A 17,367-nucleotide genomic window follows, 5' to 3' on the forward strand; every position below is an offset into this window, starting at 1 on the left:
GGCTCAAGTGGTTAAACTGAACTGCAGGCTGTGGAAGGTCAGTAGTTCAGCAGTTCGAGACCGGGTGCCGCAAGACGCTCCCGTCTCTGGTTCCAGTTCCTGCCAACCTAGCAGTTCGAAAGCAAGAAATTGCAAGTAGATAAATAGGTACCACTTCGGTGGGAAGGTAACAGCGTTCCGTGCGCCTTGGTGTTTAGTCATGCCGGCCACATGACCACGGAAACGTCTTCGGACAGCGCTGGCTCTTCGGCTTTGAAACGGAGATGAGCACCGCAACCCTGGAGTCGAATTCGACTGGCTTTCGAGCAAGGGAACCTTTACCTTTTTAAGGTGCTACTGGACTCGCTCTTTTCTGCTGTTGTAGACAAACTAACAGGGCTACCCATCTTGATCTATATTAATATGCTGGGACACAATAGAAAGAGAGTGGAAATTAATCCGAAAATTAACTGCTGGCTAAGGAGATGGTGTCAAGCTCAAAAATTTGTGGCCCCAAAAGGACAGCTTTATATATGTATTTTCACACCAAAAAACAGGGGTCATTTCCTGCAGGAGCGCACAGGAGCGGAGCTCCGGCAGTAAAGAGCCCAGGGGGCGGGCACATGTAATAAGGCCCACCCCCTGCTCCCAGCAGCCCTCAGTCAGAGCAAGAAGCAGCCAGGTAAGTTGCAGAGCTCCCTCCCCCCGGCCCCCCAGTCCAAAACAGTCCAGTGGCACCTTTAAGGCCAAGGTTTATTCAGGTACAAGCTCTCCCTCCTCTGCGAGGACAGGATCTGCACGTTCTCTCCCCCCCCCCATAGCTAGCAATCCAAAACAGTCCAGTGGAGCCTGAGCGGTGGGGGTTGCCTTCTGTGACACCCTTCCAGTGATGTCAGGGGGTGTGGCATATGCAAATAAGTTATGCTAATGAGCTCCTGCACCTCTTTTTCTATGAAATGACCCCTGCCCAAATATTAATGCCACTTCAGTTCACTCATAATTTTCACCCGAAATATTGATCCCACCTCAGTCAAAAAGCAAGTATCTTATGAAAACTTCAAGTTCTCCAGAACTCTCCATCAAAAAGCAGACAGAGAGTCCAGAGATCCCCACCCGCAGACTTTTTAAAATAACATTTGGAAGAAAGTGTTAGGTTGGTGTAACTATAAGGTATGGCAAGAGGGAGGTCAAGGTTGCAGTCACACGTACCAGAAAAAACGGGAGGGGGAGCGAGGCTATTTCTTCCGGAGGAATTTGATCCCGCAGTTGTGCAATCACACTGCCCTTTGAAGCTGCGGGCGCTCTCCGTCAGTGCACGATCAGATGCAACTGCGGGTGAGTTGTGGGGGGTTTTGTGCCATTTCCCCCTATGCGCTTAACTGAGGGATTGATGAATCCGCACCTCTGCACCAAGGGCTCCCTATGGAGTTTGCTATGGTGTGCATACTGCGAAGGGGGGGGGGGACAATGGCATGGAGTTGGGATGGCCGAATCAGACCATCCCAACGCCATGAGAGTGTGCTGGAGTGATCAGACACGGGAAAGTCCGTCCGTGGCCCGTCGCAACCTGTTTACTATTGGGTTTTCCTTGGTGTCTTTTAACTCCGCTTCTGTGGCGGAGCAGAACGGGTTGCCGACGGCTGTGGGGCGCTTCCTAGATGTTTTCATCTGATTGCACCCTTTAAATCCGCACGGCAATGACACCTATGTCGGGTCTAATTGCGTGTATGATTGCAGCCCAATATGGCTATGTGCTTTCCCCCCCTTCCCTATTTCAACTCCGTTATCATTTTTACCTACTGCTACTGAAGATGGCACCCACCACAAGTGGCTGCGTGCAGCAGCTGGGGACCCCTTTCTACCCTCAGCCCTCTGATGATCTATCACAGCCTGTCATGCAGGGCACCCTACAAGTGACCCCAAAACAAGAAGTAGGATCCCTCTTCAAAAAAAGGACAAAATTTGTACATACCACTTTATAGATGCAAATGTAAAAACAGCAGCCATTTTAAAACAGAAATACAACTCATCATAGTGCCAGTTCTGTCTGTCTTTTCAAGGCCCCTCTCTGCTTTCTTTTCTTATGACTCATCTTTAATTCACCCCAAAGCAACCTGGTTAGTTGTGCAGCCCTTCTTCCAAGAGCAGGAAGCATTCCAATACCTGCTTAGGAATCAAGCCTCCAAGGAGTTGCCAACTGTGGCTCGGGAAGGTCCTGGAGCCCAGAAGGGGCAGGGATGTGATGCCATAGGATCCACCCTCCAAAAAATGCCATTTCCTCCAGGGTAAGTGGTCTCTGTGGTGTGGAGATCAGTTATAATTCTGTGAGAACTCTAGGCCCGCACATGGAGTTTGGTAACCCTAAACCTGTACAGTAACTTCAAGTTGATTTTACTGGACAGAAGGAGCAAAGCCTCAACATTTCAAAGTACAGACATCAGGAAAAAGAAGAACATCTGGCCATGACCCAAAGGCCATGCCTTACAACCACACAAGGGCCTTTTACAGACAAATAGTTCCTGTGCAGCTCTTTGCGTGTGTGAACTGGCCAAGTTGCGTGGAACAGGGGAAGCATGCCACAAACTAGAAACCTCAAAGGGCCCAGAAGACCCAGCTTCAATGTTTGACAGCCCTGCTATAAGTAATCTTGCATATCAATGAGTCAATGGAGGGGACATATTTGAAACCCAGTCTGAACTGGGATTAGCTTCTGAAGAATGCTAATGAGATGATATATGCAAATAGCTTGCTCTGGGAGATAATCTTGAATGTTAATGAGGTGTGGAGATGGATATTAGCTCAGCCACTTGGATCCGAAAAAGAATATAATCTCAAATATTAAAGATACTTAATACCCGGGAGAAAGTGTGACTTAGCTGAGTACATTCATTGGCTGTGGTGATTTTTTTTTTTCTTAAAAGGGTGGCTGACAGTGAAGGGAAAAAAGCATATTACACCATCAGCCTTCAAGGCCAGCATTTTACATTACATGGCAGCTAGCCCGATCACTGTGTGTATGCGCATTGGGGAACCACAGTAAATGTCGGCCTCCTAGAACATTGATCCATGAGAGATATACCTTCCTGAACGTGTTTACCATGTACACATATTAAATTTTTAATCTGCACACATAAAATGAGAATCACCCATACATGTCCAAAACATAGTGCATGAAGAACGTTCAAATCTCTCTGCTTTATCACATGTGACCGGCAGTAATTGCACCAACGCTGTGCACCTTTGCACAGAAGAAGAGGAATCTGTTTTCATACCCCACTTTTCACTACCTGAAGGAGTCTCAGAGCGGCTTACAATAGCCTTCCCTTCCTCTCCCCACAACAGACACCCTGTGAGATAGGTGGGGCTGAGAGAGTTCTGAGAGAACTGTGACTGACCCAAGGACACCCAGCTGGCTTCATGTGGAGGAGTGGGCAATCATACCCAGTTCTCCAGATTAGAATCCTCTGCTTCTAACCACTTATACCACACACAGAGATGTGCTGGTGGGGAAAGCTTATACCTGCTGATTTTCAGCCCGTCATGCTGCTTTTAAAAACATATAACCTCAGGTATAAAAAAATGCAACTGTTTGTTAGGACTCTTCCTCCCACTCCGTGAACCTGAAAAGCTGGAATCTTTATACCTAGTGCGCTGCAGTCTTTGACCACTAAAGGGTTTTGGGTTGCTATGTGTGTCATTTATAAATTCTGTACAACACTTAAAATAAATGTAATATACATAAACTTCTGCATATATCTCTTGTGTTGATCTACACAAAGATGGCATTAAGCCTGGGTTCTGTAAAAGGGAACCCTGGGCCAGCAGTCACTCATTCCTTCATGCTGCCTCCCAAATTCTTGATTTCCACATCCATGTTTTTCATATGCTGCAAAGACAAGTCCAGTGAAAATTTGGTTCTCATTGGAATTGAAGCAAAGTTGCTTTGGCTTGTTGTTTGTTTTTAATTTGGAAGCAAGAGATTTGTGTGGATTTGCAGTGGGAAACTCCCTCAGCCATGAAGCGTAAATAATTGTTCTCATATTGTATGTGTGCTAAAGGCTGTCAAGTCATAGCCTACTTAACAGTGGCCTCCGTGGTGTTCTCAAGGCAAGAGATGTACAGAGATGTTTTGCCACTGCCTGCCTCTGCATAGTAAACCTGAACTTGCTTGGAGGTCTCCTATCCAGGTACTACTTAGAAGGTTGTTCTCATGTTGTATGTGTGCTAAAGGCTGTCAAGTTATAGCCTACTTACAGTGGCCTCCGTGGTATTCTCAAGGCAAGAGATGTACAGGGATGTTTTGCCACTGCCTGCCTCTGCATAGTAAACCTGAACTTGCTTGGAGGTCTCCTATCCAGGTACTACTTAGCAGCCAAGTTTTGAGGAGACTGGGCTAGTCTGGGCCATCCACTTTTAATCTTTTCTTGTACTGCATAAGGTAGTTGTAATGGTGTAATTAAGGCCTTGGCATGCAAGAAGCTTGGGATATAGATACCTCACCTGGTACACACTTTGATTTTTTGTTCTTATTGTTGGCTGGGACAATGCAGTAATTTAAGAGTTCACGACGAGAAGCACCAGTGTCTCCAATAGCAAACTTGATGGCCAAGTCCCTATCAGTAGGATGGCAAAACAAGGCCCTCCACAGGCAAGGCGGGGGGCTTCTGAGTATTGTGGCTTTCAGAGTTTTAGCTGTAATGTAAATGTTCCATTTCGACATCTTTGAGGCATCTGTGGCCACTTTTCCTCCCCCATACTGATTGTTTGACAATATTTGATTCGATTGATGGTTTTCGTTGCTATATTTAATTGGTTTCAGCATCCTTTTTTGTGTAAATGCTGCCTTGACAGCAGGAAACCATTTGTGAAATACATGTTCACATCATTAATTAATTTTGAAGGCTCAGGACTTTCAACTCTACTTCCATTCATGTAATACAAGAAAGCAAAGTGATGTTCACATTCATCTTGAAGAAGCATGGGTTTAAATGTATTGAGATGTGTCCCCTGCACTAGAATGTATTAACAGGGCCAGCCCCTCCCTGCAACCCTCAGCCACAGAAAGTGTGCATTTGGTCTTCTCCCCAAAACAGCACACAAATAGGGATGCCAGCCTCCTGGTGGGACTAGGCGATCCCCCAAATTACAACTCATCTCCAGACTGCAGAGATGAGTTCCCCTGGAGAAAATGGGTGCTTTAGAGGGTGACCTCTCGGGCACTGAAGCCCACCGAGGTCCCTGCCTTCCCCTGGATCCAACCACAAATATCCAGGGCTTTCCCAACCAACCTGGAACTGCCAACTTCACCCCCACATCTCCTGCTGGCGGCCAGGGGGACCTGGCAACCTTGCACACAAATTTGTTGTTGCAAGTTATTTTGGCACACTGCTAATAGAACTCCTTTCCCTTCAACACTCCAAAGCCAGTTGTACAAGAGTATATATTGCCGTGCGGCACGCACGCACACACATACATTTTAAAACTTGCTTTGAAAAAGGAAATAGCTACTAATATTCTGGCCTTTTATGGTGCCATACAGCCACTACCTTGCTGTACTTCACGGTAGGACCAGGTAAATGGCACAGGAATCATTTGAGAAATCCTTATATAAACATTTTGCCCCTGCCAGGTAATCCCTGTTTAATCAGCCTGTTCTGTTCTAAGAAGCGTCCCATTGTTCTTTGAGCATTGATGCCTGTCGATTAAAAAAACCAAACAAACAAGCAAACCCCAGGAGTCGCTGGAAACATTATTTTATTGGGGGGAAAAACTTACAGCAATTCTAGAGAAACTTCATAACAAGTGGATATATCCCTTAAACAACATCAACGCTTGGGGCTGGGGAAATAAGCCCATATACTGTGGAGTGTGGTTTGCAACTCCATCTGGATGAAACCTGATTCAGTCTAATTTTCTATGAATTTGTCGAGATCTCTTTGTTTTTGTTTTGCTTTAAGTAGTGTGTAATTTTTACCTGATTTAAATCGGCACCCAGAAAGTCATGTGCAATTTGATTTTTGAACATAAGGGGGGGCAGAATATTTATTGATTTATTTGTTGTTATTTGTGGTCTGCCTTTTCCACAGAAACTCAAGGCAGACGACTCAGAATAAGTCAACGCAGTCTGTCAAACATCACATCACGGGCAGGTCCGTGATTCTGTTGTAGTTTAGTGTGAAGCCAGCTTCATGCAACAGACATCAGGGGGGCTCCTGATCAGCTCTACCTTTCCTGCTCTTTTGCTGCATCTGAGTTGCCTCGACAGTCGCTTTCCCACTCTAGGAAAAAGAGATTACGATTCCTTTCTTGGAAGCAAAGCAGATGGAGACAGAACTGAGCAAATAAGTGGCAGGGTGGCCAGGGGCAAAGAAGTCCTTCCTACTACAGCTGGTCTTCTGTTCCTGATTTCTGCCTCCAAGTCTGGGGTTTTTTTTAAGTTAGGGTGTGGGTATGGAAGTAAAGGATCCCTGTTGTGTGTAGTTTGACCCATGACAGCTTGTTCTTCTCGTGATGATTTTACTGTTGTCATCAAAGTTAGGGCGTTGAAGGTCGTGGCCACAATCCAAAGCTTCCCCAGCCAGGACTGGGGGGGGGGGGGGGGGGGTGGCAATCCAAAAGGCAGCAAATTCGTTGTGCATAATGGGGAACAGTTTCCAGCAATTTACAAAAAAGTAAAGCAGAGTCTGTGTATTAGAGGTGAAGAAAAGGAGGGGCTGGAGAAAATATTTATGAATGTCAAAAGCCAAAGTACTGATTTCAAATTAAAATCTTCAAAGATTTCAGACAACTGAAATAACTGCTGGAAGAACAAACTGAATGGGCGAACAGACTGGAATATAAGTCCGCTACATAATAACAACAATACTTGGTGTTCAGTGTTCACAGGCATTATCTTGTTGTCACCTTCACAACAACCGTGAGAAGCAGGCCAGTATTACTGGGGGAGGGGCTGAGGGTGAGAGTTGCATGCCTATGCTGCTGTGTTCGTAGCTCAGATTCAACCGGTTCCTGTCCATTCAGGATCACAGCTCGTTTTCTTGGCCACTATGCTGCCCCAGCTCTATTTACACTGTAATTGCTTTATGCTGTCACTGGAGACCTCCCACAGATCCAAGTCACACAGAAAGGGACAGACTTTCTAGGCCAAAGTTTTCATGTTAACTCTCAAGTGCTTCATGTACAAAACATCCAATATGGGACACCATTTTATAATGCCAGTCCTGCCAGTCCTCTATGGCACTTATCTCTTTGCCAAGTATTTCTGGGATTTCCCTTCACTTAATTGCCTTGTATTCTGAGGGTCACATGAGCTTCACATATTACTATTTTCCTGTCCCCAAATAATCTCTGTCCTGCATTGTCGAAAGTACAGCGCATTTGTTTTTGCATACCATGTATGCCAACTGAGGACTGCACCAGAAAACTGTGGTTCCCACAGTACTGTAAACTTCTGCTTTCTTATGTAGACACTATATGCATGAAGGGGAAAATAACTGAGAAGGTTCTTCTCCCACATTTTTATATTTGTGACTTGGAAAGTGTGCTATAGAAAGATCCAGCACACAAACATTCATGTATGGAATTGCACACAACTTTTTTGGGTTTAGAAACATACCTTTCAGCCAACCAATGATAAAACCTATCTCATCCCACAGGTGGGATGGGAGGAGTACCTGATGCTCCCAGGTCTGGGTTTGCTGGTATGACAATGTTTATGGCTTATTTTTTATCTTTTGTCACATGGTATGAGTGAAAGAGACATCCGTGACCCCCCAAACATCTGTTCAAAATATACATATATAATACATGTTTCTTCTTTCTCTTCTGTTAAAAAACCAAACAAAACAGAATGCCTAACCAAAATCACAGCTGTTGAAGAATATGCATGCCAACAGGCAATGGAAGTTCTCCAGAACTTTATCACAAAAATGAAAAATCCCTCAGCCTGCCAGTGGAAGTAGCTGGAAGAATGTGGTTCAAACCAACCCAAAAAGGGAGAAGAATCAACCCAACTCAAGAAGGAGGGATGTAACAAACCAATGTATAGAAGCAATATTCTAATCAAGTTTTAAAAGGAAGTGACCCATTAGGAGAAGCTATCTAGTTCCATTTTAGAGAGAGACACTACCCATCTCTTGAAGGATGTGGATGCCATTCGCAGTTCTATAATGAGGGAGTCATTTCTAGAAGGAGAAAGAATTACCTAACAACAATTTGATGAGTGTCGGTTCAATGGTACAAAAGCGAAGAACCAGCTCATCTCTAGAATTATGGAATCTCCAACGCAACTCCAAAGGATGAAACTGGCTTTAGAGCAAACAGAGATTACACCTCAGTTTTAAATGGAAACATAAATTCCAGTGAACTCTTGAAGAAAGGATTGCCCTTAAAGAAGCAATCTCAGAAAGGAGACAGGTTCTAGAAGAGGAGTCTTCCCAAAACAATACTGGATATTCTCCAGGTTTTCACCACATCACAAAAAGAGCATTGGAAAAATAGAACACTAGAGTAGAGCATAAGATGGTGGAGGAAAAGTCCTGTTTGACCAGCTTGTTTGGGGGATGTAGTAATAAATGCTAGCTGGAACAAGCAGTAAAATAGGAAGCAATCTTTGCTAATATTCAGCAACAAAAATATACATAATCATTATATACATAATTATTATTCTTGCTTACACATATGTGCAACTCTTGTAACAAAAATGCTTGTTTTAACTGCTTCCCATACATTCCCAAAACAAAGAGTTGTACCCAAGGCACACACCTTGAACAGTCACATCTCCTTCACATATATATCCTTTTAATAAGTGTTAAATGCTGTAGCCAAAACCATGGCCACTGATCTCATACATGCACCCACATGTTAAACACAAACTTGCCTCCCATCACATGGCACATCCTTCTAAATCCTTGGCTGGCTCTCACAAGAGAAAAGGCCTTCCTGAGGTGGCCCAAACACTTGCTACAGCAGGCACAACATTCTCCCTGATCATGACTTCCTCCCATGCACTTCTGAAACTTGCAGTTGTGTGAAGAGTCCTCTCAAAGACATTTCTGCAGGTTCACAAGACTAGAATTCACAGGATTATTTCGTGGGAGGCCATGACAGTTAAGCTATTCTAAATATGGTTTAGGTCAGTAGAGCTCTGGTCTAGGTGACATGTCTACTAAAACATAGTCTGAAAACTTTTGAGGGAAAGTAAGATAAGAATATCCAGTATATTTAATCTCTCTCTCTCTCTCACACACACACACACACACACGCACACCCCTATCATTGGTCCTTCCCTCAATTCTCCCTAGTTTTTGGAGGACCACATTTACTAACTCCTACAGAAGCTCTTCAGCATCTTTTAGGGAGGCATGGAATATGGCTTTGATAGTATAAAACTGAGGGATGGAATGGCCATTATACTCCCTCTGTTATGTACTTATAAAGTGACAAAAAAGGAAGTTTCCATGTTGCAAGCCTCCCAGGTGGGGCTAAGGAAAGGTTTAGCTACTTAAACAGACGTTATTTCCACCACAAACTCTCCCCTATCTTCCATCATATTAATTGCTGTAGTCCCCATCTTCTACTACCCAGCAGCATGACTCACTATTGACCTTCATATTACTCTTGGAGTGGAACTTTTGGACATCTCACCTATGTCCAGAAGTTTGTAAGAATGTTAACATCGCAAGGGCGCAGACTTCCAAAATGGCTTTGAACCTCAGCAAATGGTCTCTGAGAACCTCTCTGCGCTACAAAATAGATTTATTTTTTTCTAGAAGGGAAATAGAAAAACACTTGACGTTATGTTTTCATGAATCTTTTAAAACATAACATAATGGTGGAAGCTAGGCACATATTTCAGACATTTGTGCCCCTGGAGTTTTCTCTGAATTCTCCCAGGAGATTGACAAAGACTAAGGACCTTCCTGCCTTTCCCGAGTGCCAAATGAGTTCCCTCATTTCTCACTGGCCTTCATCTAGGCCTTCTGCTTGGCTACAAACATTAAATAAAGGTCCCTGTGTCAGATCAGTATATGGATATGATGGCCTGGCTTCTTCACCATCACCTCTGCTCCTTGACCAGCACCCTGGCTCAATCTGACCCAAATAACTCTGCCATCTGCCTGTGTTCGTGATTGATGTTATGATCTGCCTGCCCGTATAAACACAGGCCCAATTATGGCTACCTGACAACCATAGTAACAGCATAGGGCACCATACTACAAATGTGACTGAAACCTAATTTAACTGCCTTTGCTTCCTCCATAGTATGCTAGGAACTGCAGTTTTTGGAGGATACTGAAAAGGCTTTGTTAGAAATCCCTAAGCTCTTTGTAGAACTAAAGTTCCTCAGGCTCTTTGGCTGGATACCAAGGCAGATAAACTGGTGTAAAGTGAAGATCAGCGTTCAGGGACTGCTTGGACACATGTAAGAGGGTGGTCCTTAATGAGAAGAGGACCTTAAAGACAACTTGCTTGTCCATCGCATCATGAACTACAAGCGTTGAATGGGTTATAGGTTGCATGACAGAGTAATGGGAAGACCCAGCATGCCGGGAATGCATGGGAAGTTAAAACATATCCCAGAATCTTCTGGAATGTACAGGGATTCCACAGCAGGGACCTTCTTTCATGGTACAAAATCTTTGTGTTTGCCGAGTGATTATGCAAGGACTTTGAAGCAGACAGTCAATGGGAGTTTTGTGTCTCCCAGACTTAGGGTTGCCAAAGCCAACTTGGAAAATTCCTGGAGATTTGAGAGTGGTGACTGAAGAGGGCAGAGTCTGGGGAGGTGATGGAGCTCAGTGGGGATGGGATGCCATGTGGCCTGCCCTCCATAACTGCCCTTTCCTCCAGGAGAACTGATCTCTGTAGTCTGAGAATCAGTTTTCATTCTTGGAGAACACTAGGCCTGCCTTGTGGTCTGTAACCCTACCAAAACTCACGTAAGCCATTTTCTTCTTTATGACTATGGATGTATGAAGCAGCTACATCCTTCCCCTCTGCACTGTTTTTTTCCTTTCTTAAAGAACACCGTGGAACCACTATTGGATCCATTTATGAAATCGCATGACTTATGGCTGCATGGAAGTTTTTCAGTAGAGTCAATAAGAGATTCACAAGGCCTTTAAGGAGGAGGAAACAGTGTCCCCATGCCATCACTCAACAAACACAAGGAGTTTGTAACATGTAAAGAGGCCCTCAGGTGAGTCACTGGCTCAGTTTAAACATCATCAACTGACAAATGGAATATTGTGGTGGCTGAATGGCGATCGATCAACGAACCAAAATTGGAAGTGGATTGGCAGACCATAGTTTATGGCAGGGGTCACCAGTGTTGGTCACCATGGCATCCGTCGGCACCTTTCCTGGTGCCTGACAACCGTTTTTAGAAAGTGGAGAGGGCCAGGTGGGGCTTTTGCAGAGCTGGCCTTCTGATAGACCATTGGAGATTTCATTGGCTGTACAGATTTTTTTAAAAGTTGCTTTGGCAGCAGTTGCCACGACAGCACAAGGATCTTCAACTACATGACTGAAAGTAAATGGAAGCAGCCATTTTTTTGGCTGGGTCGGTCTCCTACCATCTTGTGGCAGTCATTGTATGGCTGTGCCCACCACGCTGTGTCAGAATTTCAAAAGTTCCTGAAAGCTCCAAAAGGTAGTAGACCCCTGATTTATGGCTAGGGTTGCCAATCTCCAGGTAGTGGCTGGAGATCTCGTGGAATTACAACTGATCTCCAGGTGACAGAGATAAACTCACCTGGAGAAAATGGCTGCTTTGGAAGGTGGACTTTATGGCATTATACCCCACTGAAGTCCCTCCCCCCTCCAAACTCCAAGATCAGGCTCCACCCCTCAAATCACCAGGTACTTCCCAACCTGGAGCTGATAGCCCCATGGCATGCTAACTACATGTAGATGAAATGTCCAAACTGACAAACCATTATCAGGGCCACTGATCTACCTCTGAAGAGCACCGTACCCAGAAAATGAAATGCTGAGTAGACTGAAATGGAAAGCACAACAGCAGCTTTAAATCTATTCCGGCTGTATGTTTGGAGGTGCAAACAATGGTTTTGTACTAAGGTTAACATAAAGTAAAGTTTGACATGATGGTGAATTGTGCTCAGGATAGGAGGCAGAAAAGTCTGAAAACTGCTGACCTATATTAACAGAGAACAAAATGACTTGTTCTGTTCTGGCCCAGATCCTGACCTAAGAACCGATTTGGGGTACAAGTCCTCAGATATTTTCCCCATCACAAGTGCCTCTTTCCAAAATCTACCCTTACGGTACTTCTCTCTGTCTCTGGGGGAATGTGGTTCTACCATTGCCTTCCTCAAGGTTTTGCACTGAGAAGTTCAGGGAGGAAAAACATAATCCATCTGCCCCTGAAAAAGAAAAGTGATTAGCCCTTGATATGAGTTTGCTGAGGGGGGAATAAAAGGAAAGGGGGCAGAAAAGGTAGGGTACAAGCTGACTTTGGACTGCAAGAAGGTCAGTATCTGCTCCCTTTCAATAGGGGCTATTGGGATAAACAGCAGAGACCTGAACTGCTGCCTGTCCCTACTATACGAATGAATGAGGCAGGCCACACTGGGGTCACTTCAGGAAAGAGGAGGAAGAATAATTGAAACTTTCTTCCTAACTGGATAACAACCTCTAATCCCTAAAAGTGACCCAGAAGCAATTCATTGGACAGAACATGAGCAATTTTGGTGTGGAAAATGAAGCAGGCAAATTCAAGTGCTCAAAAAAAAAAAATGAAATTGGAAATGGTCACATAGAAATGTCTAAAATTTTCAATATCTCATTAGTTTCAGATCTTGGCAGCAATGTTTGTGGGCTTACCATCCTGAACATGGTTATTATCTTTTGAATCTTTCCACTGAAATTCCATTTACAAACTTCAGCGTTTGTGATACTTGAGGTATACAAATTTTCAAATACAAATTCCGTATTTCAAATATGATTTGTACAAATTGTCTCTCCCCTGTCTGAGAAAAAAGCTAACAGAATATAAACAAACAAACAAAAAACATTTTCCCCACCAAACTTGTTATTTTAAAAATATTTTCCAGTAGATTTTCAAAGAAAACAAAATGATCCGTTTCCTGTGCAAAGGTTCATCCATTGGAGAAAATGGGACAAACGAAGTGATTAAATACATTTGCAGGGAGACAGGTGGCATTTGTCATTCATGGCAAGGAACATTTGCCAAACCCACAAATTGCTGTGAATTTCCCCCAGTCTCTGATGAGAAAACTGCAGTAGTGATTTAAATCAAGATCTCAATATATTTAGGAATATGCAAAGGGAAATCTTAAATAGTAGGATACTACTTTTAAAAGGAGCTGCGGTGGCTCAAGTGGTTAAGACGCTGAACTGCAGGCTGTGGAAGGTCGGTAGTTCAGCAGTTCGAGACCCGGGTTGCCGCATGACGGAGTGAGCTCCTGTCTCTAGTTCCAGCTCCTGCCAACCTAGCAGTTCGAAAGCGAGAAATTGCAAGTAGATAAATAGGTACCACTTCGGTAGGAAGGTAACAGCGTTCCGTGCACCTTGGTGTTTAGTCATGCCGGCCACATGACCATGGAAACGTCTTCGGACAGCGCTGGCTCTTCGGTTTTGAAACGGAGATGAGCACCGCAACCCTAGGGTCAGACTCGACTGGCTTTCGAGCAAGGGAACCTTTACCTTTACCTATTTTAAAAAACCCTTCAGTTTCATGAAAAAATACCTTTTATTCTCACTTCAAATTTTGTTTCTTAAAGAAACGTCCTGGTTTACTGAATGTTGGGAGTACTATACTCTTCATCACTCTCCCTCTCTCTCTCTCCTTACTAAGAAAAGATGGGATGAAATTTTTGAGAGTCCTGAGTGTCACTGCAGAGCAGGGGTTTGTTTGTGATAACAGGGTTTGAAAGAATTAAGTCTTGCTTAAACTACACTCACGTGAACAAGGAGGAGGCATTAGGGAGGTAATAAAAAGTACTAGAAAAAAAGTGAAAGAGAATGCTATCGATATATAAAGATATGTACAGGGGGTGGCCGTGTCCCTGTTGTATATCCCTTGTGGGCAGAGACATGGCACGGTTGTAAGATAACGATGACATGAAAATGGCAGGAGGCAGAGTGGGTTGAAACACCGCTTGCTGCACACTTTCTGCTCTGGCCAAACTCAATTCTGGATGCCACAAGACAAGATGGCCACTGTTTCCCATCATTCTTGTCCTGGAGCATTTGTAAGGAAGGGGCAGGGAGGGCGGCTCTCTGCGCAGGCAAAGTACATGACCATGTAGTCAGAAGGTCATCATGACCACGTGCACCAGTAGGATCAGATGCCCTGACCTACAAAGGTGCTGGTGTGAACCAGGTCCCAGGTAGTGATCCTAGTCATAAAAGCAGATGAAGCCCCAAAGGGGTGACTTCATCCAAAGTGGATGAGCTCACAGCAGTCAATGATGTAAGCAGTGCTGGATGAGGCCCACAGTGATGAAGTCACCAAAAGTCAATATCATCGCCAAGCCTGGCTACTTTGACATCTGTAGCTACTGGCTGAGTCCATTGTGCTGACATCATCAAAAGTTGACAGGCACAGGAACCTAGACATCATCCTTAATCATCAAGATTGGTCATACTATGATCAAATGTTGACAAGGTCTCTTCAAATATCAACATGATTCGTCCCAACATCATAAAAAGTTGACAATACACCAATCCTATGTGATGGCTTCCAAGGTTGTATCATAATCAATATACTGACAAACCTTTCTCTCCATTGACATCATTCATAAGTGACAAGTCACACATTGTTGATGTCATTGAATGTCCACAGTGTTGCATCACCAAATCTTGATAGTGAGGACATCAGAGGTCAACGAGACCCACAGCGCTAGCAGCAGCAGCAGCAGCCGACAGAGTCCACAGTGTTGACACCATTGATGGTGCCGATGGTGTCTGTTGGTCAATGGAGCCTCCATAAGGATTGGCAATGCTCACAGCGCTTTTAGTATCAGAAGCATAGGGTGCTAGCTTCATAATAAATCCACAGGTATTGTCATCAGTATTCAAAAGTCTGAGACAAGGCCCATAGCTATGATGAGGCCTGGCAAGTGTGATATCCAAAGCTATCACCAAGGCTACATTATTGATGCCATGAAATATCCACCCTGGTCTTTGACAATCAGCTTCAACGTCATCAGATCTCAACAGCAGTGATGTCAGTAGACATGGAAAACAGCAGCAGCATGTATTTATGAGACTTCTTGCCATCTTCAGAAGCTGACCAAGATTGTGCTGTAGATGCCCTGTGAGATACTATGCAGCCCTTGACACCATCTCATGATGACATGAGCCAATGCATGGATGTCATCAAAACAACCTAGGGCAAATTTCATCATCATACATTATCAAGACCTGGTTGGTCAGATGGACATCATCAGAAGTCAGACATGTGACGGTAACATTATCAAAGACCAGGCTAGGACTTGACATCAACCAAGATGGAGGCCATAGAGCTTTAAGAAAAAAAGGGGGATCCCCAAGAAAAGATGGCGAGCACCAAAGAAAGGGTGGGGTGGAGCAGAAAAGAGCTAAGAAATATGGCCTTGGAAAATCGAATCAACCTGAGCTGGGGAATAGGGCATCTCACACAGTGACCTCATTCTTGCTGCCAGTATGGATGTGCTGGCCTGGGTGGTGCCCAGGGATGTATTGGAGTTGCTCAATGGTGCTTTGCCGCTTGGTTGCAAAGCCCTGGCGCCGGCTGGCGGCGCCCTGGTTACTACTGGCCTCCCAAGGAGCCGTTGTCTTGGGGGAGTTGGTGGAGGGGGGCTGAGAGTTCATCTGCATCATGTGATGATGATCAAGCATGGGGGTACTACTGGCACAGACGTTGCTCTGAGAGTGGGCCTTCTGATGGCCCAGATGCATATCCTGGAAGGGACCTGTGCCTTGATGGAGACGCTCAGGCGAAAGCAAGCGCTCCTGTGAATGCAAGTTTTCGCGGGAGAGGAGGCGTTCATGAGATACCACATGCTCTCGCGGGATAGTGTAGTCGTAGTGTGACGGGCGGTAGCTTCCCCCTCCGCCGCCACCATCGGAAAGGATGTGCTCCTGGGACATGACCCGTCGTGGATTGTGTGATTTCTCAGAGTAGGCATCCCTGTCGTAGTTCATCTTCATAGCGTGTAAGGGCAGGGTCCCTCGTGTCAGTTCGGCAAGATGCCTCCGCTTGACATAGAACTCATCCAAGTCCTTCTCAGCTGCTGAGAGATAAGGAAATAAGTGAAATGTCATTTCGTGGTGGATGGGCAGCCCAGTGAATGTAAGAGACAGAGAAACAGAAAGGAATTTTAGGGAGACATATGGTTGGGCATACATAAGTAGAGGGACTGATACTGAGAGAGAAAGAGAGCATTTGCACATGTGGGGGTTCAAGCCACATTGGCAGTATGGACAGTTGGCAGTATGGACAATGGCCAGATTGTCCAGTTGCACTGCATCCAGGGGCCCAAAGTATGGCTGGGCTGAACAGCCAAAATAGCTGTAAATACCAAGCCAACCGTAAACATTATAAGATAATGCCTAGACTCCTCATTGGGAAATTTCTGGCGATTTAGGGGGTAGAGACTGGAGAGGGCGCAATTTGGGGGTGGGAGGGAGCTCGGCAGGGTATGATGCCATACACTCCACCCTCCAAAGTAGCCATTTTTCTCCAGGGGAACTGATTGCTATGTCTGGAGATCAGTTGTAATTCTCAGAGATCTCTAGGCCCCACATGGAGGTTAGCAACTCCACTGCATATGTTCTTCTTTCTCTTCTGCATTAATAACTAGGTGGTTAACAAGGCCAGGTGGCCCTGATCAGGTGGTTAATGGCGAGGGGCCATGGCTCAGTGGCAGAGGCTCTGATTTGCGTGCAGAAGGTCCCAGGTTCAATCCCCTGCATCGCCAGTTAAAGGGGTCAGGTAGTTGGTGATGTGAAAGACCTCTGCCTGAGGCCCCAGAGAGCCAATGCCAGTCTGAGGAGACAAGAATAATTTGATGAACAAAATAAATACTGACTGTGATGAACCAATGGTCTGATTCAGTATAAGGCAGCTCCGTGTGTTCAGAGCACGAACAGTCTACAGACTCCTACAACACCAATAGCCCAACGGAGTCCCAAAGCATTTTAAGCCTCTTGTGCGAAAAACGCTCCGAGAGGGAAAGGAACGAAGGCATAGATAACGCAGTAACGGAGAGATGTCAAGAAAAGGATTGGAACTCCCATCACCTGGAGGTTGGGATGCCCTTACCCGGTTTGTCAGCTCTCATCTCCTCAGCCCCAGTGAATGGCCTGGAGATAGAAGAGCCCCCCCCCCCAATGTACTGTTTTTAAATGCCACGACTT

General features: G+C 45.0%; 1 protein-coding gene across 1 annotated transcript in view; it reads right to left on the reverse strand.

Annotated features, from left to right (window-relative positions):
• Positions 1-15,621: 15,621 nt before the first annotated feature.
• SHISA7 (shisa family member 7) overlaps positions 15,622-17,367 on the reverse strand; it is a 28,848-nt gene continuing 27,102 nt past the window's right edge. The window contains exon 6 of the mRNA XM_015414424.1: positions 15,622-16,244. Coding sequence (XP_015269910.1) covers positions 15,622-16,244 — 623 coding nt within the window. The remainder of the gene's footprint in view (positions 16,245-17,367) is intronic.

This window comes from Gekko japonicus, unplaced genomic scaffold (genome assembly GCF_001447785.1).
Source record: "Gekko japonicus isolate JY-2015 unplaced genomic scaffold, Gekko_japonicus_V1.1 scaffold243, whole genome shotgun sequence".
NCBI lineage: Eukaryota > Metazoa > Chordata > Lepidosauria > Squamata > Gekkonidae > Gekko > Gekko japonicus.